The 26896-nt window shown below is 44.8% G+C and overlaps 1 protein-coding gene across 12 annotated transcripts; it reads right to left on the minus strand.

The window, feature by feature from the left end:
• Nucleotides 1-763: 763 nt before the first annotated feature.
• Nucleotides 764-26375, minus strand: LOC138441083 (zinc finger protein 555-like). 12 transcript variants are annotated; one of them, XM_069591517.1, is made up of 6 exons: nucleotides 26222-26375; nucleotides 18582-18708; nucleotides 18003-18063; nucleotides 4077-4203; nucleotides 2889-3770; nucleotides 764-2474 (listed from the first exon to the last, which is right to left on the minus strand). In XM_069591517.1, the coding sequence occupies exons 1-4, from the start codon at nucleotides 26222-26224 to the stop codon at nucleotides 4173-4175; spliced, it is 222 nt and encodes a 73-aa protein (XP_069447618.1). In that variant the 5' UTR covers nucleotides 26225-26375; the 3' UTR covers nucleotides 764-2474; nucleotides 2889-3770; nucleotides 4077-4172. The 12 variants fall into 12 exon arrangements, with proteins under 12 accessions (XP_069447618.1, XP_069447613.1, XP_069447614.1 ...); XM_069591512.1 differs by having other exon boundaries at nucleotides 2889-3038; nucleotides 18003-18186; XM_069591513.1 differs by having other exon boundaries at nucleotides 2889-3048; nucleotides 18003-18186.
• Between the last annotated feature and the right edge of the window lie 521 nt (nucleotides 26376-26896).

A 26896-nucleotide genomic window follows, 5' to 3' on the forward strand; every position in this document is an offset into this window, starting at 1 on the left:
TTTAACTCACAATCGCTAACAGAAGGACTCTGGATATACAGTTTCCCACCTTACCCAAGATGACAACACAGTTCAGTAGAATCATCTAGACAGCAGCTTTCATCTCCCTGCCAACAAGTCATTCTTCTTAACTCAGTGTTTTGTGTCCAATTTCTAACCAAGGTCAAGGACAATGAGCAGAGGCCAAATTACAAACATTACCAGGCAAGACAGAAGGTCCTTTAAGACCTTCCATATCTGTATGGTATCCATTGTCTACAAAGATATGGTATGGTATCCATTGTCTACAAAGAAACATATAAGACACAACTTTCAGTATAAAGGTTCTAGGGGAGAGTAAATACTGAGTCAGAAAATTCTTTATCTCTAACAGTGGACCAGGAAATACTTTTCAACAATACAAACCTCATATCATGAGAGCATACTGGGAATATAAAACAAAGAAGGAATCAAAAACTTTTTGCCTAAACATACCAAGTTGTACACATGCACACACACAAAATGAAAATTGAAAACCACTTACACCCCTGGGTTCAAAAGACTTTGTAGGGACTTCCCTGGTGGTCTGATGATTAAGGGTCCTGCTACCAATGCAGGGGACATGGGTTCATTTCCTGGTCCTGGAAGATCCCACATGCCTCGGGGCAACTAAGCCTGTGCAACACAACTACTCAGCCCATGCTCTGCAACGAGAGAGTAGCCCCCACTCAGCACAACCAGAGAAATCCCTCTCACAGCAATGAAGACCCAACACAGTCAAAAATAAATAAATAAATAAAAATTTAAAATACATCGTAACAGGAATTCTCTGGCAGTCCAATGGTTAGGACTCTGCACTTTCACTGCAGAGGCACGGATACCATGCTTGGTTAGAAAACTAAGATTCTCCCAAGCCAAGAGACATAGTCCTCTCACCCAAAAGACATTGTAACAGAAACGAGATAAACTTTATATGACTGCATGATGATGTAAAATCAAAGGTAATGAAATATAACTAGTACAGATGAAGGAGACAAAGGGATAGTTACCTTAAGTGTTCAGATTAGCAACATGAACTAGAACATGAATGAATACCCTGGGATCCCTATCAAAGACAAGGCACTTAGGAAGGGAAAACCATATTTATATCCATTAAGAGATTTCTGTCATGCCCTGAGGTTTTGTGTATGAAATAAGTGAAGAACTGAAGGTCTTCCCACAGCGTCCCATTCACAAGGTTCTGCTCCAGGGTGCTGCTTGCATTCCAAGTCTGAAGTGAAAACGAAGTCTCTCCCAGAGGCCTGGTGTTCAGCGTTGCTCCCCGGTGTGTGTCCTCATGTGTCCTCGCAGGTTTGTGGGGTACCAAAAGGCTTTCCCACACTGCTGACATGTGTAGGGCTTCTCCTCATTGTGCATTCGCACATGCTTCCTTAAGGAGGAGGGCCAACGGAAAGCCTTCTGGCACTGCGTGCATGTGTAGGCTCTCTCCCTGCTGTGTGTCCTCAGGTGTCCGTGAAGGGAGGCTTGGCGCATGAAGGCTTCCCCACAGAGTGGACATCCAAAGGGCTTCTCCCCCGTGTGTTCTCTCATGTTCCCGGAGGGACATGGAGCAGCTGTAGGGTTTGCCGCATTCTGTACATTTATAGGGCTTTGCTCCATTATGCAAGTTCACGTGCTTTTTAAAATATCTCTGATGCCTGAAGGCTTTCCAGCAGTGCTGGCATTCATAGGGCTTCTCCTGACTGTGTGTTCCTACATGCTCCCTGAGGGATAAGGAGGAGCTGTAAGCTTTGCCGCATTCTGTGCATTCGTAGGGTTTTATGCTGCTGTGTGTTTTCATGTATCTTCTGAAGTATCTGGGACAACTGAAGGCTTTCCCACATTTCTTACACATATAAGGTTTGTCACTGGTGCGTATCATCATGTGTCCAACCAGGGATGAGGAATATCGGAGGGCTTCCTCACATTCCTCACACCCACAGTGTTTTTCTCCAGTGTGAGTTCTCATGTGCCATGCAAGGTACGAATGATAGGTAAAGGATTTCCCACAGACTTTACACATGTGGGTTTTCTGTCCATGCTGACCTCTCTCATGTCCCTTAAAGAGTGAGGGAAAAGCAAGAGCTTTTCCAGATTTCTTACAATCTGAAGACCGTTTACTACCATGACTCTTCACACATCTCTTACATGTTCTCCCAGCATCCTGACATTTATTGGGTTCCCCTTCAACGTCTGTTCCCCTAGGAGGGCTTAGGCATGAGACATAGCTGCAGGCTTCCCCACATTCCTCACATGGATAATATCTGTATCCAGGGAGAGATCTCTACTGATTTTGGAAAGAACAACCCCTGTAGGCTTTTCCACACTTAGTGCATTTACAGGGCTGAATTCCAGGCCAATATCCTTTATGCAGAGTAAGATCTGTAATTTGGTTCAGGGCTTCCAGACAGTGATGACCTTCATTATCTATGCAGAGCTTCTCCACCAAATGATTTCTGTTCAAAATGGGAAGCACAGTATTAGAGATGAATGATTATAAGTGATTTCTTCACTAATGATTTATTAATGATTGCTCATTATTATTTTGACTACATACTTGCCATTTTCAATGAATGAGCATATTTTTTATACTCTGCATTGTGACATAGTGCAACAAATTTAATGCTCTGGCTGAGTGTTAAAACAGAGTCAACATTTTCTGTGTTTCTTATATACAGGGTATCTTGGTCATCATTCTGTTTCTAACCTCATTATGATTTATATACGCAACATCATATTTAGGAAAGTATTTTCTTTTGAAATTTTTCTAAGTACAAATTTGGTTAGCTAGGTTTACACCTTTCCTTTAGTTTCAGGTGAGTCTAACAGGCTGCAGGTATCCCCCTGCCCCCATTGGCAGTGCCACTCACCTCCAATCCCTTTCTAGGGTCTGGTGACCTCTGATGTCAAGAAACATCCAGTTTTCTCCAAAAACAGACCAGGAATCATTTCTTGAGAATCTTACTTTTTTCTCTTTACTGAACAGTTCACTCTTCAAAATATCACACTAAGTACTTGATCTGGTTTTAACTTGAAGGCAAGAACAATTGGTAACAATTGTAACAATTGGTAATGTAACTAAATTCTTAGGAAAGAAACAGTGGGATAAGGGAAAGAAAAGAAACCATATGTAGATCACTTTCCATATACAGATTCAAAAATGTAAACCAATTTTATAAGGAAAAATAGACATGGAGACAAAGAAAAGACCTTGACTATTTGGAATTTTGGCCATCACAGGAAAAATGAGTCAAAGCGGCAGCTTTGTTCACTAAGAGATATTTCAAAAAGAATGGAGACTGATGTCTGATCAATATTATCAAAGAAGGAGAGTAGGAAGAAATGGGGCAAAATGCACTTTCCCAAATCCTTCCTTTGTACAGGGAGGTACAAAAAGACTTCTTGAGTGGGCAAGGATGGATGAAAACTCCAAGAGGGAAGCCAGGTTAATTATATCCATCACCTTCTCAGAGACCTGGTCATGTTCCTAATGGGTATGTTCAAACATTGCTCTCTGATCCAGAACCTGCTCCTCCCAAGAGTTGAGCTCCCTGGTGATCTCAGGTACAGAGGCCCTGGACAAGGCCTGTGTCCATAGACCCAGCAGCCCTTGGGATGTTGGACAGTGTGTGGCTGCCATCCTGCTAGTGGAGAAAGTTCCTCGTGGGGAGGGTGGAGAACAACAAGCTGTCCATGAGATGGGCCGATTCTCCAGTCCTCATTTCACTGATGACGGGTCAGCGTGAGTTTAACTGCAACAAGATCATCATGTCAAATGTCTATTGACGAGTGTAACTTTCACAGGGTGAAAACCATTATGCTTCTCTCACTGCCCAAATTAGGGAACCTTGAGATTCTGCTCAAGGGTGACAAAAAGTCAATCAATGCATGAAACTGTTTTCATGGAAAAGCAACCTGATTATAGGTAGGTTCTATAATGGCAGGAGCCATGTCTGTCTCTTTTCCAACATATTCCCATCCCTGTCCCTCGTAAGAAAGGACATCATAAGAAATAACTGTTCCCTAAAGACTTAGTGCAGGGAGGAAGCTGTCCTCACCCACAGAGGCCAGGTTCCTGCAGGTCTCCAGCATCACATCTCTGTAGAGTTTCCTCTGACCAGGGTCCAGCAAGGCCCATTCCTCCAAGGTGAAGTTCACAGCCACATCTTCAAAGACCACTGAGTCCTGAAACAGCAGTATATATTCTGTGTCAGTGAGGCCCCCCTTTCACCCTTGAGTGTGGGAGGCTGGGGAAGCCAACAGGTGGGATCTGGATTCAATTCCTAGGACTCCTGAGCTCACATTCCTGTGGGAAATGACCATATACCAGCAAATCCAATGCAGGTTCCTCAGTGATGGAAAGTGCTGGACACTGAAGCAAAATGTGATAGCAACAGTAGACATGGACTAATGCAGACAGGACTAAAAAGAACTGTTTTTACTGAGATAGTAGATTTTGAGGCATAGTAAAGACTGCTAAATGAAACTCCATCATTCAGATAACATGGAAATGGACATTGGCTTGGTCGAAAGTTATCACTGTCTTTGTCACTTTCAAGAACTGGAATCAGAACATCAGCGCTGCTGGATCTGAATAACCATGAACACGAAGGCAACAGCAACAAGCAGTCTGGTCTGGTCCCCTCATATCTGACAGAGGCAGAGACACAACCCCTCCTGTGATGAGGTGGACACTGAGGGTATACAGGCCATCCAGGATGCAGGGCTCAGCACATCTGTTGGGTTAGAAAGGGCCTGGTTCCTCAGGAAGCTGTCAAGCCAGCAGGGCCTCTCAGATAAATAACAGAGTGCTTGGAATTCAAGGAAGATGTCCCACAAACAAGAGTTGTTGAATATGATGGTGACTGAGCCAAAGGTGACTCTAAGAGGGAGAATGAAGAACCTAATTATTATATTTAGAGAAATATGGAATTACTCTACATTGATGATGTAAAAAGATAACAAGTACAAAATTAAAAGGAGTTTTCTTAAGCAAAAAAAATATGGGTTTAAGACGTGAAGAAAAAAGAAATCCCACAACATCAGCTACAAAGAAGGCAAAGTTACTTCAACTAGGGTTGCAACTGAGTTTGCTAGTCACATACTTGATGAGAGCACTGTATCAGAAATATATGAGAAGAACTCACATAACAACAATCCTGGAGAAGGAAATGGCAACCTGCTCCAGTATTCTTGCCTGGGAAATCCCATGGACAGAGGAGCCTGATGGGCTATACAGTCCATGGGGTTGCAAGAGTTGGACATGACTTAGTGACTAAACAACCAGACAACAATAAAAAATAAAAGACAAATAAGACAACTCAATAATGGGGTAAGCCATGCCTGCGGGGCAACCCAAGACAGGCGGGTCATGATGGAGAGGTCTGTCAGAATGTGGTCCACTGGAGAAGGGAATGGCAAGCCACTTCAGTATTCTTGCCTTGAGAACCACATGAACACTAGGAAAGGGCAAAATGATAGGATACCAAAAGAGGAACTCCCCAGGTCATTAGGTGCCCAATATGCTCCTGGAGATCAGTGGAGAAATAACTCCAGAAAGAATGAATGGATGGAGCCAAAGCAAAAGCAATACCCAGTTGTGGATGTGACTGATGATAGAAGTAAGATCCGATGCTGTAAAGAGCAATATTGCATAGGAACCTGGAATGTCAGGTCCATGAATCAAGGCAAATTGGAAGTGGTCAAAGAAGAGATGGCCAGGGTGAACGTCGACATTCTAGGAATCAGCGAACTAAAATGGACTGGAATGGGTGAATTTAACTCAGATGACCATTACATCTACTACTGCGGGCAGGAATCCCTCAGAAGAAATGGAGTAGCCATCATGGTCAACAAAAGAGTCCGAAATGCAGTACTTGGATGCAATCTCAAAAATGACAGAATGATCTCTGTTCGTCTCCAAGGCAAACCATTCAATATCACGGTAATCCAACTCTATGCCCCAACCAGTAATGCTGAAGAAGTTGAAGTTGAATGGTTCTATGAAGACCTACAAGACCTTTTAGAACTAACACCCCAAAAAGATGTCCTTTTCATTATAGAGGACTGGAATGTAAAAGTAGGAAGTCAAGAAACACCTGGAGTAACAGGCAAATTAGGCCTTGGAATGCAGAATGAAGCAGGGCAAAGACTAATAGAGTTTTGCCAAGAAAATGCACTGGTCATAGCAAACACCCTTTTCCAACAACAGAAGAGAAGACTCTACACATGGACATCACCAGATGGTCAACACCAAAATCAGACTGATTATATTCTTTGCAGCCAAAGATGGAGAAGCTCTATACAGTCAACAAAAACAAGACCGGGAGCTGACTGTGGCTCAGATCATGAACTCCTTATTACCAAATTCAGACTTAAATTGAAGAAAATAGGGAAAACTGCTAGACCGTTCAGGTATGACCTAAATCAAATCCCTTATGATTATACAGTGGAAGTGAGAGATAGATTTAAGGGTCTAGATATGATAGATAGAGTGCCTGATGAACTATGGAATGAGGTTCGTGACACTGTACAGGAGACAGGGATCAAGACCATCCCCATGGAAAAGAAATGCAAAAAAGCAAAATGGCTGTCTCGGGAGGCCTTACAAATAGCTGTGAAAAGAAGAGAGGCGAAAAGCAAAGGAGAAAAGGAAAGATATAAGCATCTGAACGCAGAGTTCCAAAGAATAGCAAGAAGAGATAAGAAAGCCTTCTTCAGCGATCAATGCAAAGAAATAGAGGAAAACAACAGAATGGGAAAGACTAGAGATCTCTTCAAGAAAATTAGAGATACCAAGGGAACATTTCATGCAAAGATGGGCTCGATAAAGGACAGAAATGGTCTGGATCTAACAGAACCAGAAGATATTAAGAAGAGGTGGCAAGAATATACGGAAGGACTGTACAAAAAAGATCTTCACGGACCAGACAATCATGATGATGTGATCACTAATCTAGAGCCAGACAGCCTGGAATTTGAAGTCAAGTGGGCCTTAGAAAGCATCGCTACAAACAAAGCTAGTGGAGGTGATGGAATTCCAGTTGAGCTGTTTCAAATCCTGAAAGATGATGCTGTGAAAGTGCTGCACTCAATATGCCAGCAAGTTTGGAAAACTCAGCAGTGGCCAAAGGACTGGAAAAGGTCAGTTTTCATTCCAGTTCCAAAGAAAGGCAATGCAAAAGAATGCTCAAACTACCGCACAATTGCACTCATCTCACATGCTAGTAAAGTAATGCTCAAAATTCTCCAAGCCAGACTTCAGCAATACGTGAACTCCCTGATGTTCAAGCTGGTTTTAGAAAAGGCAGAGGAACCAGAGATCAAATTGCCAACATCCACTGGATCATGGAAAAAGCAAGAGAGTTCCAGAAAAACATCTACTTCTGCTTTATTGACTATGTCAAAGCCTTTGACTGTGTGGATCACAATAAACTGTGGAAAATTCTGAGAGAGATGGGAATACCAGACCACCTGACCTGCCTCTTGAGAAATCTGTATGCAGGTCAGGAAGCAACAGTTAGAACTGGACATGGAACAACATACTGGTTCCAAATAGGAAAAGGAGTACATCAAGGCTGTATATTGTCACCCTGCTTATTTAACTTCTATGCAGAGTACATCATGAGAAACGCTGGACTGGAAGAAGCACAAGCTGGAATCAAGATTTCTGGGAGAAATATCAATAACCTCAGATATGCAGATGACACCACCCTTGTGGCACAAAGTGAGGAGGAGCTAAAAAGCCTCTTGATGAAAGTGAAAGAGGAGAGTGAAAATGTTGGCTTAAAGCTCAACATTCAGAAAACGAAGATCATGTCATCTGGTCCCATCACTTCATGGGAAATAGATGGGGAAACAGTGGAAACAGTGTCAGACTTTATTTTTTGGGGCTCCAAAATCACTGCAGATGGTGACTGCAGCCATGAAATTAAAAGACGATTACTCTTTGGAAGAAAAGTTATGACCAACCTAGATAGTATATTCAAAAGCAGAGACATTACTTTGCCGACTAAGGTCCATCTAGTCAAGGCTATGGTTTTTCCTGCGGTCATGTATGGATGTGAGAGTTGGACTGTGAAGAAGGCTGAGCACCGAAGAATTGATGCGTTTGACTGTGGTGTTGGAGAAGACTCTTGAGAGTCCCTTGGACTGCAAGGAGATCCAACCAGTCCATTCTGAAGGAGATCAACCCTGGGATTTCTTTGGAAGGAATGATGCTAAAGCTGAAATGCCAGTACTTTGGCCACCTCATGCGAAGAGTTGACTCATTGGAAAAGACTCTGATTCTGGGAGGGATTGGGGGCAGAAGGAGAAGGGGACGACAGAGGATAAGATGGCTGGATGGCATCACAGACTCGATGGACGTGAGTCTGAGTGAACTCCGGGAGATGGTGATGGACAGGGAGGCCTGGTGTGCTGCGATTCATGGGGTCGCAAAGAGTTGGACACGACTGAACGACTGAACTGAACTGAAATGTGAATAGACATTTCTCCAAAGAAGATATACAAAAGGCCAATAACCACATGAAAAAAATGTTAAACACCATTAGTATTAATATTTGGGAATCCATGTACAAAATTGAATTGTGGGGAGACACTTTCCAACCCCTTCTAGGAGGCTAGCATTATGCTGATACCAAAATCAAAAAAAGACATCACACATAAAGAAAGCTACAGAGCAGTATCCCACATAAACATAAACAAAAAAATTCCTCAACAAAATGTTAGCAATCCAAATCCAGAGAGATATAAAAAGGATTCAACACCATGACCAAGGGGGATTTATTCCAGGAATAAAAAATTTGGTTCAAAGAAACAAAGCTGCTGCTGCTGCCAAGTCACTTCAGTCGTGTCTGACTCTGTGCGACCCCAAGATGGCAGCGCACCAGGCTCCGCGGTCCCTGGGATTCTCCAGGCAAGAACACTGGAGTGGGTTGCCATTTCCTTCTCCAATGCATGAAAGTGAAAAGTCAAAGTGAAGTTGCTCAGTCGTGTCCGACTCTTTGCGACCCCATGGATTGCAGCCTACCAGGCTCTTCCATCCATGGGAAACTGGTATCATATACTTTATTAATAAAGAACAAAAACCACACAATCACCTCAACAGAGTCAGAAAACGTATCTGTGAAACACATCACCTCTGGGACTTCCCTGGTGGCTCAGGGGTAAAGAATCTGCATGCCAATGCTGGGGACACAGATTCAATCCCTGGTCCATGAAGATCCCACATGCTGTGAAGCAACTAAGCCCATGGGCAACTACTGAGCCAGAACTCTGGAGCCCACGAGCTGTAGCTACTGAAATTTGAGTATTAGAGCCTGGGCTTCACAACAAGAAAAGCCACTGCAATACAAAGCCTGTGCAATGAAGAGCAGCCCCTGCTCACCGCGACTAGAAAAAGCCCAAGAGCAGCCACGAAGATCCGGCACAACCAAAGGGGGAAAAAAAATACTGCTTTGCCAATGCAGGGGGCACAGGTTCAATCCCTAGTTGGGGAACTAAGATCCCACATGCCATGTGGATAGGCCAAAAAAGATTTTTAAAAAAAAAGGAATTAGAAAGGGCTTCCTTAGTGGCTCAGTGGTAAACAATCCACCTGCCAATGCAGAAGACACTAGTTTGGTCCTGTAGAGCAAATAAGCCCATGTATCACAACAAGAGAAGCCACTGCAATGATAAGCGCACACACAACTAGAGAGTAGCCCCAGCTGGCCACAACTAGAGAAAAGTCCCAGCAGCAATGAAGACCCAGCACAGTCAAAAATAAATAAATAAAATTATTTTTGAAAAAAAAAATGCAAAATATCTCATCATAATGCTTTTTAAGAAAGGGAAGAAAAACAACCCCACATCATCTTTTCTTGATAAAAATACTCAGCAAACTAGAAACAGAGGGAATGAAATGCTAAAGGGCATCCAGGAGATGCTGATACCTAACATTTGAACAGACACTCTTCCAAAGAAGAAATATAAGTGGTCAATAAGCTCATGAAAAGGAAAACAAAAAAAGAGAAAACAAACATGCATGAAAAGATGTTCAACATGAGTCCTCAGGGAGATGCAAAGAAAGTTTTTGAGAATTCAGTTTGATTTGCTTTCAGTACTACAGAATGAAAATGGTGATCCCACAGTTGCCTTAATAGAGGTTTCCTGGATAGAAACGTGGCCCCCGACTCCACCATGGAGGTGCTGGCTTAAAGCACAGCGGGGTCAGCCATGCTCACCCATCACCACCCATGTACTGTTTGCATCAGCCAAGGACAGTGCCTGGAGAAGAGTCCACCCACCATCCTGAACCACACATAAGCTATATCATTCTTGTGGCAACTCCCAACATGGCCCCATCAAGTAAGAAAAAAGATACGAAAGAACGTTTAAAAGCCCCAGATTGAGAGCTGGGAGACACACAGAGTTAGCAAGGAGAATCTCCCAGAGGACGGGCTGGGTCGGTTGATGTGATGAAGCCTGGTAAAGGGAAAACTAGCTCTTCCTTCTTGTGCGTTTGGGGAAAACTCAGTTTTCCCTCCTGTGTGTTTCTTCCCTCGGTGTCTCTTTACCCTCACAGAGACCACATCTCTTTGGAGACTCCTGGTCACCAATATGTCGTGGTTTCTCCCCGTACCAGGCAATTCTCTGTGACTCCAGCTGGGTTTCCTACCCTTGAAACTGGGGTCTGACACGCTCTACCTGGATATGGCATTGGATTCCACAGGTTAAAGGCTCAGTCCCTCAAGACCTCCTCCAACCCCCAGACACACACACACTTCAGATGCCAGTCTCAGGATCAGACTGTCACCTATGCTTCTTCAGATCTACCGGCTATAGATCAGTTTCCCACGACCCCTCTCCTAGGGTTCCATTATTTTTTAAAACTTAATTATTTTTGGCTTAATTGGGTCTTAGTTGCTCTGTGGCATGTGGGATTTAATCCCCAGACCAGGGATCAAACCTACATCCCCTGCATTGGAAGGAGGTTTCTTAACCACTAGATCACCAGGGAAGTCCCAGGTTCCATTATTTTGCTAGAGCAAATTACTCCTTTGTGTAAAATAAACTCCTTTTGAGACACTTACAGACTCCCCCACCCGCACCCTACAATAACACACTCGAATGAAAGTATGAAAGTGCATGCTTAGGAAGTTTTAATTTTTCATTTGACCAAGTGTTCACAATTGCCCACTTGTAACCCAAACCTTCCCCTGACTTTTTGGTCACCAGCTTCCCCTGCCCATCCTCAAGAAGCACTGAGATGCAGAATAAAGCTCCCCTTCTCCCCAAATGGGCTGAGAATGCACTGACCCCAGAGATCCCCCAGGCTTGCTCTCACCCTCCTCACCCAGAACAGAAAAGCCCTTTTCTGTTTCGTCTGAGACCCTGGGATATATGTTGAGATCGGAGTCCTGTCCCTACTCCAAATCTCTGGAATATTAAAACAAGCCCACAGCCCCAAATGGAGTCACTTACGCTGAGTCCCAAGACACCGAGCTGGTTGAACTTAGAGTTTCAGCCTCTCCCAGAAATGGAATTTGAAAGCGGTCAATCAGGAATTACCGGGTCGGCACAGGGAGACGATCTGCCTGGCAGACCCGCGCCCTCCCTAGGGTAAAGGAACCTACCACAGACAAAACCCACTTTCGCTGCTTCCTTCGACCCGCTCACTTCTGCCTACAGGAGACTTTCAAACCGCAGCGCCCTTCTGTGCTGGATGGGAAGCTGCCAGATTCATGACTGGCTGAATAAAACCAGTAAGAGCTTGGAAACTGACTTCGTTGACTTTTGTTTTTTAATGGGAATAAAGCACCTTCCTACCTGGTAGGGATATGACTGCATCTGTCAGGTCAGGACGGGTCCCCTCACCCCAGCCCCTGACCACTGCCCGGGTCACCCGGTTCTCCCCGGGATCCCCAAAGGGCGCCTTCTCAGGCCGACTCCCACTCAAGACGGGACAGGACAACGGGGTCGAGGGGGAGATTTGGGTCGCTATCTAGAGGAGCGGGCGCCGGAGACCCGGGCCTGCCTCAGCTCCCAGCGGGTCGTAATAAGCCCCAGCCAGTCTCCAGCTCCGGCCAGAGAACTCACCATATCTGCCAGTTCCTGGATCTCCAGAGCATCCTTCCCGGAGCCCGCGAGGCCACGGAAACATGACACCTGGGGCCGCAACCCACAGGTATGCGGAAGCGCCCAGGTCTGAAGAGAGCGACGCCTGTGCGGGATGAGAGGGTGGCTGCCGCCGGTCCTGATTGGACGGAGTTCCGGGCCTCCGCCAGACGCTTCTTGTGTACGTAACGCCCGCCCCCGCAGCCCTTGATTGAATGGTCCTCCGGGAGGTGGCGATCTTATTGGATGGTACTCCCGACACTCACCCCCGGACTCCGAAAGGATAATACTCAGGCAAGATCCGGGCCCTGATTGGATAGTTGTTCAGACCTGTTACTCTGATACCTTCCCAGCAGTTCTGGTTATTCTTCTGGGCTCGCCCCCGCCTCCCCTGACCTTCCAGGCTTCACTGTTTAGTCTGAACCTTCGTCAGGTACTTATGCCGGGCGGAAGTGTGGTTTTCGGCTTCAGCCCATCCCTGCCCGGCCTCCTTCTAGATACCTGGGCTCGCTAGCCCGGGACGTCGGTTCCTAGCAGAACTTGTTTCGGGCAGGTGGACCTGGACCGAGAAGTCCTGACTTAACTTGCCCTGCGGAGAGACCCCTGTCCAGGATCGGGACTGGAGGAGATGGGATAGGAGAGCCTGGTGTCCTCAGGGGCCAATGGTCCAGGGGTGAAGTCACTGTGGGTCTGTGCCATTTCTTTAAGAACAAAGACATTCATGTCCGCGTATAAGCCAGGATCCCACCGTGTTTGATGTGTGGCCTTTGGCACCAGGAGGCCCCGCTCTCCTGACCCGGCTCCTAATCTGGGCTTGACCAAATTCTTTTTGAGTCTTATTTCATAACCCACGGTATCAGGCTCCCTCCCCACAGGGAATGGGAACTCTGGATCGCAGCTCCTCACCTCCTACCCCTGTCTGAGCAACAGTGAGGTTCTGAACAAGCCCCTGGTCAGCTTCTCCAGACAAGGTACCCAGGAGACCCCAGTCCAATCCTGCTGGTCTCAGAATCCGCTTAGCCCCTCACTAGCCCGACTTTCATCCTGCTTCCCCTCTTCACACAGATGGGAAAAGCCCTTTGCTCTGTGGTTGGAGACGCTGGCCCATCTTAGGCCCGAGCCTCAGTCCTCTGGCAGCACTCTGTGAATAAGATTCCTCTTTAATAAGTCTATAGATTTTTTTAAAAATCAGATATACTTGTTTTTATGACAATTTCATTTTTTAAAATTATTTAGTTTTGGCTGTGTTGGGTCTTCCTTGCTGCAGCAGGCTTTTCTCCAGTTGCAGTGCAGTGGCTTCTCATTGCAGCGGCTTCACTTGCTGCTCAGTAGTTGTTGCCCATGGGCTTCATTGTTCCCTGGCACGTGGGATCTTCCCGGAACCAGGGATCAAACCCATGTCTCCTGCGCTGGCCGGTGGATTCTTAACCACTGAGCCAGCAAGGAAGCCCTAGATACATTTCTTAAATGATGACTCCTGCAGCTTCTGGAGGGCCTGGTTTCAGGGCCATGTGGCCTGGGGTGATACCCCAGGGGATACCAACCTGGGTTGCTATGCATCAGATTTTTGTGGTTCTATGACATAGCCATAGAGGCTGAGCCACTTGCAGAATCTGAAGACAAAGGTGGGCAAAGGAGCATTACTTACAAATACCTTTTGGCGGGGGGTGAGGGGGTGGGGCTGGGGTGTAGGGGCACCATGTGGCATGAAGGATCTTAGTTCCCCAAGCAGGAATGAACCTGTGCCCCTGCACTGGAAGCACAGAGTCTTAATCACTGCACTGTCAGGGAAGTCCACAAATAGAATTAAATCATATGATCTGATTTGGGTGTATGTGGTTCATAGAGTATCAGGTTGTTTGCCAATTAAAATACCTGGCATTGAAGTTGGAACTTCAGCCCTGGCCTATAAGGACTTCAGTCAATAATAATGTATCAATAATAACAAACAACCAGGTCCTACTATAGCACAGGGAACTATATTCAGTGACTGTGATAAACCATAATGGAAAAGAAAATGAAAAGAATACACACACATATACACACATATATAAATGAATCACTGTTATACAGCAGAAATTAACACAACATTGTAAATCAACCACAAGTTTTAAAAAAGCACCTTAAAAAGGATTGTGATATTTCAAACTCCCCTTTCATAGCTTTTATAACAACCAAACTGAAAGAAAAGTTTAGTTTAAAAAAAGTCCTTGTATCCCCCAGGACTTGATAGCAGCAATAATCTCTGAAATTCCTCCATGAGTGAGTGTTGCCTCAGGCTTACTATCTTAAGGAACAGTTCTAGAAGCAGCTCTTTGACCTTTCCCCAACAATATGCCTCAAAATATAAATTAGAAAACCAAAAGGGTTATTTTAGTGTTAAGTAAATATATCTATAGATTCTCTGGTGGCTCACTGTAAAGAATCCACCTGCCAATGAAGGAGACATAGGTTCCATGCCTGGGTCAAGAAGATCCCCTGGAGAAGGAAATGGCAACCTATTCTAGTATTCTTGCCTGGAGAATCCCATGGACAGAGGAGTCTGGTGGGCTACAGTCCATGGGGTCGCAAAAAAGTCAGACATAACTGAGTGGCTAAACAACAACAACAAACTGCAAATCCTTAGTAACGGCTTCACTTCTGCCTTCCAAATCTCACATCAATAGGCTTCTGGTATATTTGGACAGAGAATCATGAAGGGAAGGGATCTGGAGAACTGTAGTTCCTAACACTACTCATGCTGATGTAACACAATCCAGAAGTTGATATCTCATGGTCACATCACAAGTGTCTGTTAAATAAAAAACCTAGTTTTAATTCACAATCACAAGTGAAGACAAAGCAAAGCGTAAAAGTAACAATTCACATGAGACTATACACTTTGAAGAGCTCTGCATAATTACAAATTTCTACCAACTATTTTCAGAGAAGGCAATGGCACCCCACTCCAGTACTCTTGCCTGGAAAATCCCATGGACGGAGGAGCCTGGAAGGCTGCAGTCCATGGGGTCGCTGAGGGTCGGACACGACTGAGCTACTTCACTTTCACTTTTCACTTTCATGCATTGGAGAAGGAAATGGCAACCCACTCCAGTGTTCTTGCCTGGAGAATCCCAGGGACGGGGGAGCCTGGTGGGCTACCGTCTATGGGGTTGCACAGAGTTGGACACGACTGAAGTGACTTAGCAGGAGCAACCAACTATTTTTAAGAAAAATGGAATAAGGCTCCACTGGCCTAAATATATAAAGGCTGTCTCAATACCATGGTGGAAAATATGTAATGGTTGATTATCCAGTATCTGCTACACTAAGCCAGTAGGAAAATTCCAACAAATACCACAATGTCATTGTTCCAATGACCCCTTAAAGGACAATTTTAACTAAGATATTAAACTATATATTTAACTGCCTGGCTAGCTCAGTCAGAAGAGCATCGGGCTCTTAATCCCAGGGTCATGGGTTCAAGCCCCACATTGGGTAGTTGCTCTAAACTATATAGTGTATATATTAAAAATACACTGCAAATCACCATGAGTCCAACTGGAAAGATAAATGTTTTATTTCCTAAAACATTAAAAAAAAACCCCACTACCTACAAAATTCATGTACTATAGTTAAGAGAGTACTTTAACAATTAATTTTCATCAAAAAGAACTAGAAGTACACTCAATATGGATCCACTTCCACGACGAGGGACTCATAAAGGCAATACCAGATTTGCAACTTTTATAAGATTTCTCTCCTCATGTGAATTTTCTGAAGCACTGTGCATGAATTCATTTGCAGGAGGATTTTCCCCATTACATATGTAGTGTTTCTCCACAGTATGTATCCTTGCATGTCTTCTTAAGGATGAGGAACAACTGAAGGCCTTCCCACACTGCTTACATTCGTATGGTTTCTCTCCAGTGTGCATTCTCATATGTATCGGTAAGGATGAGGGCCACTTGAAAACTTTACCACATTCCTTGCATTCGTAAGGTTTCTCTGCAGTATGCGTTCTCACATGCTGTTGCAAAAGTTCAGGCCAACTGAAAGCTTTCTGGCATTGCTCACATTCATAAAGCTTCTCAGCGGTGTGCCTTCTCATGTGTTTCTGTAAGGAGAGGTGACAGTAGAAGGCTTTCCCACATAGCTTGCATTCATAAGACTTGTCTCCAGGATGCATTCTCACATGCTCTCGAAAGCAAGCAGATAAATTGAAGGCTTTTCCACACTGTTTACATTCATAGGGTTTCTCTTTAGTGTGAGTTCGCAAGTGTTTTCGTAAGGATATGGGCCAGTTGAAAGTTTTCCCACACTGACTGCACTTGTAAGGTTTCTCTCCAGTGTGCACCCTCATGTGTCCTTGAAAGGAGGATGGGTGGCTGAATGCTTTTCCACACTGGTCACATTCATAGAGTTTTTCTCCGCCATGCGTCCTTTCATGTCTTCGAAATGACTGGGGATAGATGAAGGTTTTTCCACATTGCTTACATTCATAAGGCTTCTCTCCAGTGTGAATCCTTTCATGCCTTCGAAAGGACTGGAGATAAATGAAGGTTTTCCCACACTGTTTACATTCATAGGGCTTCTCTCCCGTGTGTGTTATCATGTGCCTTCGAAAAGCTGAGGAATAACTGAAGGCTTCCCCACATTCCTTACATTTATGTGGTGTCTCCCCGGTATGTGATATCATGTGTCTTCGAAAAGTTGAGGAGTAGCTGAAAGCTTCCCCACATTCCATACACTTATAGGGCTTCTCTCCAGTGTGTGTTATCATGTGTCTTCGAAAAGTTGAGGAGTAGCTGAAAGCTTTCCCACACTCCTTACATTGATATGGTTTCTCTCCAGTATGAGTTCTCACATGACTAGTAAGACTTGAAAAATCAATGAAGGTTTTCCCACATTGCTGACATTCATAGGTTTTCTCAGCAGTATGAATCCTGATATGCCGGTTGAGGGAAGAAGTACGCGGAAAGGTTTTTCCACATAATTTACATACAAAGGGCCTTTCTCCATTATGGATTCTCACATGCGTCCTTAGGTGTGAATCACAACTGTAGGCCTGCCCACATTCCTGACATTGATACGGTTTATGTCCAGTACAAGCAGTGCTGTGATTCTTGAGTGAACGATGCATGAAGGCTTTTTTGTATGGACTGTATTCATACCGTTTTACTCCAGTGAGTGTTTTCTGGTACAGGTTAAGATTTGGAATCTGACTGAAGCCTTCCTTACATTGATCACTACTTTCATGGAGTCTTTCCACCACATGATTTCTGTTAAACATGAGAAGCATGTTATAAATGGTTTGACTAATACGGATATATTAGTAAGTACAAGGATTACAGAGCTTCCCAGGTGGTGCAGTGATAAAGAATTTCCATGCCAATGCAGGACACGCAAGAGACATGGGTTCAATCCCTGGGTTGGGAAGACCCTCTAGAGGAGGTAATGGCTACCCACTTCAGTATTCTTTCCTGGAGAATTTCATGGACAGAGGAACCTGGTGGGCTACAGTCCATGGGGTTGCAAAGAGTCAGACATGACTGAGCACACACACACACAGACACACAAGGATTACACTTTCACGGATTTCACTGAATGGGTAAATTTTCTCACTGATTTGACTTCTTTTAAAGTGGAATAAACTCAATGCCACAAAAGGGGGCTCAACTGCAACCATTACAGAAACAAGTGTTTCTTAAACATGATCTCTCCAGCTGATTGTTTTCAACTGTTTCTAACACAACATCAATGTCAAATTTAAAAAAAAATCTTCATGAAAATCTCTATGAACAAACAAATCTGACCTAGGCTTACTTATGCTTTGTTTGCTTTTTAAACTTCATAACATGCTAAGATTCCTTCCTGAAGTACTGGTTTCTCTGAGTGCAACTCACCTTGGGTGTCTACTCTGGTATGTATACTGATCTTCAATGCTGAGTTCTTCCCAAATTTTTCCTAAGACAAAGGGCCAGGAATCATTTCCAATGAACTTTGATATTTTATGTTCTTTGGGTATTTTATTCCCATAAATATCCTGCTGAGAAATTGACCCATTGGCCTTACATTGAGTCTCATCATCTGAAAGCAAAAAGGGAACAAATCTTACAAGAAAGAAAGTACCTGTTAGCCGAGAAAGAAACTGAGGCATTTATCTATGTCAAGACTTCATCAAAAACAAGTACAAGGGGTCAAAATGGTGAGCACTTCAATAAACACAGTAAAATTCTCTCAAGGTTCTAAAATGCCCCATGAAACCTGTATCTACTAGTGATACTAAGGGAGCTTTCTTTATAGAAAGAAAAACTCAGTTTAATACATAGATTCACATTTTTTGTGGGTAGATTCTAAGATAGTTGTGACCACATCTGTCTTATTAGTTAACATACTTCCTTTCTACATTCTACATCTCAGAACAGTGATGTGTGATATGCTTGTCTCTAAACAACTAAGTGAAAGAATGACATCATTCTTACCCACTGAGGCTAGGTTTCTGAAGGTCTCCAGCATCACGTCTCTGTAGAGCTCCTTCTGAGCAGAATCCAGCAAAGCCCACTCCTCCAGGGTGAAGTTAACAGCCACATCCTCGAAGACCACCGAGTCCTGAAACAACCAAAATGTGTACAGGAGCTTGGATGTGATTCATGACACTCAGCAATTGGGCTGAAGTCACAGGAAGCTCAAACAAGATTTTGTGGTCACCAAACATTCACTCTGTGACTCAGTCAACACACCTCCTAACTTTATGTCCACATTCCCACCCTCATAGATTAATGATTCAGTTGGTAAAGAATCTGCCTGCAAAGCAGAACACTACCTGCAATGCAGGAAACCTGGGTTTGATCCCCGGGTCAGGAAGATCCCCTGGAGAAAGAAATGGCAACCCACTCCAGTACTCTTGCCTGGGGAATTTCATGGACAGAGGCACCTGGAAGGCTACAGTCCATGGGGTTGCAAAAGTCAGACATGACTAGCAACTAAACCACTACAACTAACATCTACATTTCTACTGCAACCACTTCAAGTCTTAACTCTTCTTTAACCAAAGGATTCAGATCATGTTGGAGAAATGAAAGTACTATACAAATGAAACAATATTTCCATTTTTAAAAACTTTTATTTATTTTCTTAATATCAAAAACATTTTATATTGCAGTATAGCCAATTATTTCTCCCGGCAATCTTGATTCCATCTTGTGCTTCTTCCAGCCCAGCGTTTCTCATGATGTACTCTGCATAGAAGTTAAATAAGCAGGGTAACAATATACAGCCTTGGCATACTCCTTTTTCTATTTGGAACCAGTCTGTTGTTCCATGTCCAGTTCTAACTGTTGCTTCCTGACCTGCATATAGGTTTCTCGAGGCAGGTCAGGTGGTCTGGTAGTCCCATATCTTTCAGAATTTTCCAGTTTATTGTGATCCACACAGTCAAAGGCTTTGGCACAGTCAATAAAGCACAAATAGATGTTTTTCTGGAACTCAGATATGCAGGTGACACCACCCTTATGGCAGAAAGTGAAGAGGAACTAAAAAGCCTCTTGATGAAAGTGAAAGAGGAGAGTGAAAAAGTTGGCTTAAAGCTCAATGTTCAGAAAACGAAGATCATGGCATCTGGTCCCATCACTTCACGGGAAACAGATGGGGAAACAGTGGAAACAGTGTCAGACTTTATTTTGGGGGGCTCCAAAATCACTGCAGATGGTGACTGCAGCCATGAAATTAAAAGATGCTTACTCCTTGGAAGAAAAGTTATGACCAACCTAGATAGCATATTCAGAAGCAGAGACATTACTTTGCAACTAAGGTCCATCTAATCAAGGCTATGGCTTTTCCTGTGGTCATGTATGGATGTGAGAGTTGGACTGTGAAGAAGGCTGAGTGCCAAAGAATTGATGCTTTTGAACTGTGGTGTTGGAGAAGACCCTTGAGAGTCCCTTGGACTGCAAGGAGATCCAACCAGTCCATTCTAAAGGAGATCAGTCCTGGGATTTCTTTGGAAGCAATGATGCTAAAGCTGAAGCTCCAGTACTTTGGACACCTCATGCAAAGAACTGACTCATTGGAAAAGACTCTCATGCTGGGAGGGATTGGGGGCAGGAGGAGAAGGGGACGACAGAGGATGAGATGGCTGGATGGCATCACCGACTCGATGGACGTGAGTCTGAGTGAACTCCGGGAGTTCGTGATGGACAGGGAGGCCTGGCGTGCTGCGATTCATGGGGTCACAAAGAGTCGGACATGACTGAGCGACTGAACTGAACTGAACTGATAGCCAATTAAGGGCTTCCCAGGTGCTGTGAATGGTAAAGAACCCACCTATTAATGCAGGAGACGTAACAGACATGGGTTCAATCTCTGGGTTAGGAAGATTCCCTGGAGGAGGGCATGGCAACCCACTCTAGTATTCTTGCCTAGAGAATCTCCTGGACAGAGGAGCCTGGCAGGCTACAATCTGTAGGGTTGCAAAGAGTCAGACATGACTGAAGCAATTTAGCATGCATGCACAGCTAATTAACAATGCTGTGATTATTTCAGGTAAACAGTGAAGGGACCCATCCATACATATACATGTGTCCATTACAATATTTGCATTTTAAGAATCGTCAACCCCCTTGTGATACAAGAGACTTTATAGCTGCTTCTTATAGCACACCATTCATAAGCACATGAAGCTCAAGGTCAGCCTGAATGAGGTTCAAAGGAATAAAAGCACAATGAAGGTGGGACTTCCCTAGTCCAGTGCTTAGGACTCTGCACTTGCAATTCATAGAGCACAGGTTCAATTTTTAGGCAGGGATCTAAGATCCCACACTGCCACATGGTGCGGGCAAAAGTAAATAAATAAATATATAAATTTTAAAAACATACAATGAAGGACTGGACATTTTTCCTTCTCTTCCCCCAGCCAAATATGAGAGGCCAATGGGCCTGTGGGAACCCAGTGCGCTGCAAGGGCCAGCTAGCCATATTGTCTTAAAGAACTCCAGGCCATAAGGAGAGTCCAGCTGGCTGAATACAATATTTCTTTTGAATAAGTGTTAATTTTAACTTTTCTGTGTAATAGTTATCACCAGCCCAGTTTCTACTCTTTTTCTCTATTTTCATAATGATAGGAAGTAAGAACTCCATACGTTCTCTACACTCCTGAGCCAGTGCTACTTCTCAGCAGTTCTGAGCTCACACACACACACACACACACACACACACACACGTTCCATGATGCTCTTCTACAGTACCCTTGATGACCTTAAGGAAAAGGTTAAGAGTCTACTTTGCAAAGGACTTTAACATCAGAAACATTTGACAGAGAATTTACCCTTGACTATAAAATACATAAAGGATTCCAGTGCCTTCCTACACAGGAAACACTGCCTTGCCTCAAGTCCCAGGAGACAGTGATTCCACACAAACCAACCTAGAGGCTGCACTCTCAGTTTCTCTTCTGTCCACGTCCCTCCCCCTGGTGGGCACATGAGCAAGTCGGGCCAATTCCTAAGCACAAGAACCACTAAGCTGAATGCCTCCCTTAAGCCATGTTTTGTTTTTAAAGTTCATCAACCCAGTGACATTCCATGAGCAGAGCAAAGAGAACACTCTTCTGCAACAATTCTGATGCCAGAGCATAACAGGAATATCTCTATTATATAGGACCTTCTTGAGTCAGGTGAGTTGCTTGCGATAGAGTTGCCTGTAGTGCTTCCTCTACTGAACGTGCAGGAAAAGAGTGGACACTGCAAACCTTAACTTGATCCCTGGCAATGACTGCTGGCGAGGAGGCAAGACTGGCCTTGGCTAGCGTCTGGGAACTTAATTTTTGAAGGTTTCACACCACCATAATTATTACTCCCTGTCTGTAAACTGATATTTAATGCTGAACACCTGCTTTTTGTTTGGGCATCTGGGCTTTGGGTCCGTGCTGGGCACAGTATGCTTATACAATCAGCTGTCAATAAAAACCCCAGGGCACTGAGTCCCTAATGAGCCTCCAGGAAATAGTATTTCATGTGCTGTCACAACCTGGGCTGTGTGGTGTTATGTGTGACTCCACTGGGAAAGGACTCTTAGAAGTGTGCACCTGGTTTTCTTCAGATTTTTCCTCATGGGCCTTTTCCCTTTGCTGAGTCTGCTTTGCCCTTTTGTTGTGATAAATTCTAGTCATGAGTACAACTCTGCTGAGTCACGTGAGTCCTACCTGCAGAACCACAGATGGTCCTGTGGTCACCAGACACATCAGAAGTGGAATTTGCTGAAACAATCCAGACTCACTAAAATATGGGAAAAGCACTGTCTGGGAAGTGGAGGAAGAAGGAAGAGCGGATGACAATGGGGTCATCTGGGGTATGAAAGGGCGACTGAACTGCCTGATGTGAGGTTTAAAGTTGATCAAGGTGGAAATGAGCGATCCAACTCCAGGAGGGCCAGCTCACTGAATATGCCAGTGGCCATGCTGGCCAAGTGAGAGGACAATCGAAGTCCAGCCCAGGTGACACCTCTGATTTTTGCTCTCTTCTGGGCAGGAGGTGAAATGCCTCTCAAGTTCCCCAAAGTGAGCTTTGGGTGGGGGAAAAGAGTTAGAAGACCGTACTGCATTAGGAGGAAAAAAGTTAAACCAATACCTAGAGCTGAAGCAAAAGTTTAGACAAAGCGAAGGGCAAGGGGCTGTCCAGTCTTTCTTCAGCCTGGCATGCAGGGCTGGCCGTCTGCTGGCATGTGGGAACTTGGGTCTGGGCAGCATTCTCACCACCCTGACAGCAGTGGCTCCTCTGCCCTTTTATGCTAATAATACAGTTTATGCTGAAGAACAGCTTTCCTTCTGGAAGTCTGGAATCTCAGTTCAGACTAATCACAGGGTGTCTATATGACCAGCTCAACACAACCCTGGTAACTGAGCCCCTCATTAGTGTTCCCGGTGGATGGCACGTGGTGGGTGGAGGGAGGAAGTCTGCCCTGTGTGATTTTGTTGGGGGGGAGTGGGGAACCTTGAGATCCGGCACTCAGTCTCCTCAGGAACTGTCCTGAGTACCTTTCTCCTGCTGACTCTGCTTTATTCCCATGGTCAGAAATCAGAGCCATGAGCATGGCTACACACTGAAGCCAGGGAGCCACCAAGTAAATCTGTGAAGCCAGGGTGGTCTTGGGGACTACCATGGGCTGAAAGTCTGTGTCCTCCGCCACCAAATTCAGGTTGAAACCTAATCCCCAAGGTGATGGTGTTTGGAGGTGGAGCCTTCTGGAGCTGATCAGGGATGGGATTAGTGCCCTTATAAAAAGAAACCCAGAGTGCCTGCAATAAAGGAGACATAGGAGACTTGGGTTCCCCCCTCTCTGGGTCCGGAAGATTCCCTGGAGAAGGAAATGGCAACCTACTCCAGTTTTCTTGCCTAGAAATGGACAGAGGAGCCTGGCAGGCTGCAGTCCAGGAGCCTGCCTGGGGTCACAAAGAGTTGGACATGACTGAGCACACAAGCGCACACACACACACACACACACATATATCTTGATATAATTCAACATATTATTTGGTTGAATTTGGAGAGTGAGGGGCCTGTCATTCGGGTTCATTTAGGGCTGAGTTTCATTTCACAGAGGATTTTTTTTTCTCCAATATTTCTGTCAACTGTATATGTCATATACATTTTCCTACACTGATGTTATCTTATACAACAGAAAACACTAAATCAGCTCACAGGAATTACCTCTAATCATCTTAGAGTTGCTGAAAGCCATTTTATGATATTCAACAGTCATACATAAAAAAACACTCTTACCAGTAGGAAACAGATGGTAATATGCATGATTAGATAAAGGAAAACAGATGAGAAAAAAATTAAAAAAAAAAAAAGAGAACATATAAATTGTATGAAATTAACTGTTTTCTCCAAGACAATTAGATCCAAATGAAGTGTGGCCAGCTGACCTCTTAGTCAACATTATACTAGCAACCCAGTCCAGAAAATGCACAAACGTGCGGTACTAGAAAAGAGGTTGTCTCAATGTCTAACTCAAACAACTGTATGTGTATGACACCAACAGAAAAAAAACAATAATCATAGAATAAGATCCTGAACAAGATCTCAGGATAAAAACTCAATACAAATTTCATTACCTTTCTAATTAAAAGCAACAGCAAATTGGAAAGGTCACTTTATTTTTTGACCACACCATGCTCCATGTGGGATCTCATTTCCCTGATCAGGAATCAAACCCAATCCCCTGCACTGGAAGCGCAGAATCTTAACCAATGGACCACCGGGGAAGATCCAGGAAAGGTCACTTTGAAAAGATAACACACACCATGGTAAAAACCAAACTGAAGTAGTACAAAGTAAGTTTAATGAAGGCTATTAAAAAAATCTAATAACTAGACTACCCTGGTGGTCCAGTGGCTAGGACTTTGAGCTCCCAATGTAGGGAGCCTGGGTTCAATTCCTGGTCAGGGAACTAGATCCTGCATGCCACAACTAAAATATCCCAAATGCTGCAATTGAGATGCAGTGGAGCCAAATAAATAAATAAATAATGCATTAAAAAAAAGAAAAAAGAAATAGAAAAATTTAAAAACACTAAGGATAGTAACAAAGAAAAATGAAATAAATGACAAGATGGCACACATTCTTAACCAAAATATAAATCCTCCCAAGACAGACCTAGGATGTTTATAAAATCCCATGAAATCCCCAAACAGTTTTTTTTTTTAGGATTTATCAAATACTAACTTTCCAACCTAATGAGAACAAATGCCCCTAAACCGTCAAAATATTCTGAAGAACTAGGAGAGAACCTGACTGGCACACTGCAAGGATTTTAAAGCAGCAGCACTCCCGACAGGATGAACTGGCAGAGGAATGGGCCATTAGATCTACCTTGAGGAATAGAGTCCAAAGCAGACCTATGTCTAAAAGGAGACCTGATTTACTACAGAGCAGCCACTGAGAGCCAAGCAGAAATGACAGATACTTTAGCACAAAGGACAGGACAAACTGGTGTCTAAGTAAGATCCGTGTATACCCACAGGTTTCAAGGATAATAAACAATTTATTGCAGATTTAAGCAAAGTGTATTGCAGATAATAAACAACAGTAGCATCAACTGTCACAAATTAAATATCTGATATTTTGGGGTGAATCTTCACCATCTTTACCTATCATGCTATGTGGTATTTCCTTCACTTCTCTGCAGCTGTACAGGAAGGGAAATCTCTATTTCTCTAACATGTTTCTCCCCAGAACTTTCGAGGCTATGCCCCAGAATTCCATTTGTTAACTCAAAGGAACAGACCTCAGAAACTTACCAGAGACAGGTGATTTTTTTTTTAACAAGCGGAATGCAGATATTTCCTTTTTTTTCTTTCTTCTGAAACTCACCCCTTTGAAAATATTTTATTTTCTGTTTCCCGCTGTATTTATTAGACGTTATTTTACACTTGCTAAAAATCTGAGGTTCCAGTAAGCGAACACATCTTTTCAAGGTAACAAACCCAGGGAGGGGCAGGGCTGTACTGGTCCCCAGACAAAGATGACCCAAGGGTCAAGAGCAGGCACGCCACCACGTGGGGCACCCCTCCTCCATCGCTCACTGAAGTGCTCTCTGAACAAAGGACACCAGCAGTGTCCCCACTGTGTCGCCTGTGCATTTTGCTTGGGCGGGGGTGATGGTTTGAGGGGTGCTGCCCCACCTGATAGTGCGCTTTCCTTGACCTTGGCGTTAGTTTTTCTCACTTCCCTTGTGAGAACCCACGGGTCAGGAATTATTTGCCTTTTCCCCTCAGGCGTCCGGTCAGCTGACTAGTGTCCCTCCAAGAAATGAGGACTGGAGTTGGGGTCACTCAGGACCAAGGACCTACCAGGTGACCCCTCCCAGTCCAAGGTCCCCAAGCAGGTCTCCCCAAGCTCCCCGCCCGCCCCTGCAGACTGTCCGCTGGGAGGAACCGACCAGGGGCTGGTGTTCTCGGGGCCCCGTGCAGAAGGCACCTGTGAGCATCGGGTCACCCGGGTAGTTCTGAGACCGCTGACACACACGCGCGGACCGGACAGGACGCCAGGACCCCACCCCGAGACCGCTTCCAGCCGGTTCAAATCAGCCCTTCCCGATGTTGAGCCCGGCCCCGCTCACTCACCATCTCTTTCCGGCTCCGGGCTCTCCCGGGAGTCCTCCCCGCGGCCCGGGCAGGTGAGAGCCACAGAGACCTGACACCTGGGGCCGCGGGGCAGTTGCGCAGCAGCGCCAAGGCCCCCAGAGAACTACTCGCACTCGGGCAGGAAAGCGTGCCCGCCCTCGGCCCTGATTGGACGGTGCTCCTGACACTCTCTTCATCCGGGATTGTGATTGGGAGATACTTCACACCTCACCTGTCTGATTGGGCAATCTTCGAATATTTTTACTGCCGGGGCTCCTGACTGGAAGGTTTCTAGAGACCCGCCTCCTTGTGCCCCTGATTGGACAATTCTTCGGCCCCGCCCGAACGCCTCCGATTTTTCCCGCCCTCTGACTTATTGAGTGACTAGGTGTTTTTGCCTGGAGAATTCCAGGGACTGGGGAGCCTGGTGGGCTGCCGTCTATGGGGTCGCACAGAGTCGGACACGACTGAAGTGACTTAGCAGCAGCAGGCTTCGGGATACTGTCCACTAGCTCCGGGCTCTGAACAGAACTCGCTCCTGTGCGGGCGGGTCCTCCCAGGTCCTCCTCCTGGACCCGAAGTCCTGACTCAGTTTTCACAAGGAGCGTCCCTGTCCAGAACCAGGACTAGAGAGGACTGGACAGGGTGGGTGAGGAGGGTGTCTGGTGACCTCTG

The sequence above is a fragment of the Ovis canadensis genome, chromosome 5 (assembly GCF_042477335.2).
Source record: "Ovis canadensis isolate MfBH-ARS-UI-01 breed Bighorn chromosome 5, ARS-UI_OviCan_v2, whole genome shotgun sequence".
In the NCBI taxonomy this organism is placed as follows: domain Eukaryota; kingdom Metazoa; phylum Chordata; class Mammalia; order Artiodactyla; family Bovidae; genus Ovis; species Ovis canadensis.

Coding starts and splice junctions, on each gene's coding strand:
- LOC138441083 (XM_069591510.1), bottom strand. Junction 18,187..18,581: donor CAGAAACCTAGCCTCAGTGG/GTAAGAATGATG, acceptor TTTTGCTTTCAG/ATGATGAGACTCAATGTAAG. Junction 17,379..18,002: donor TACCAGAGTAGACACCCAAG/GTGAGTTGCACT, acceptor CATGTTTAACAG/AAATCATGTGGTGGAAAGAC.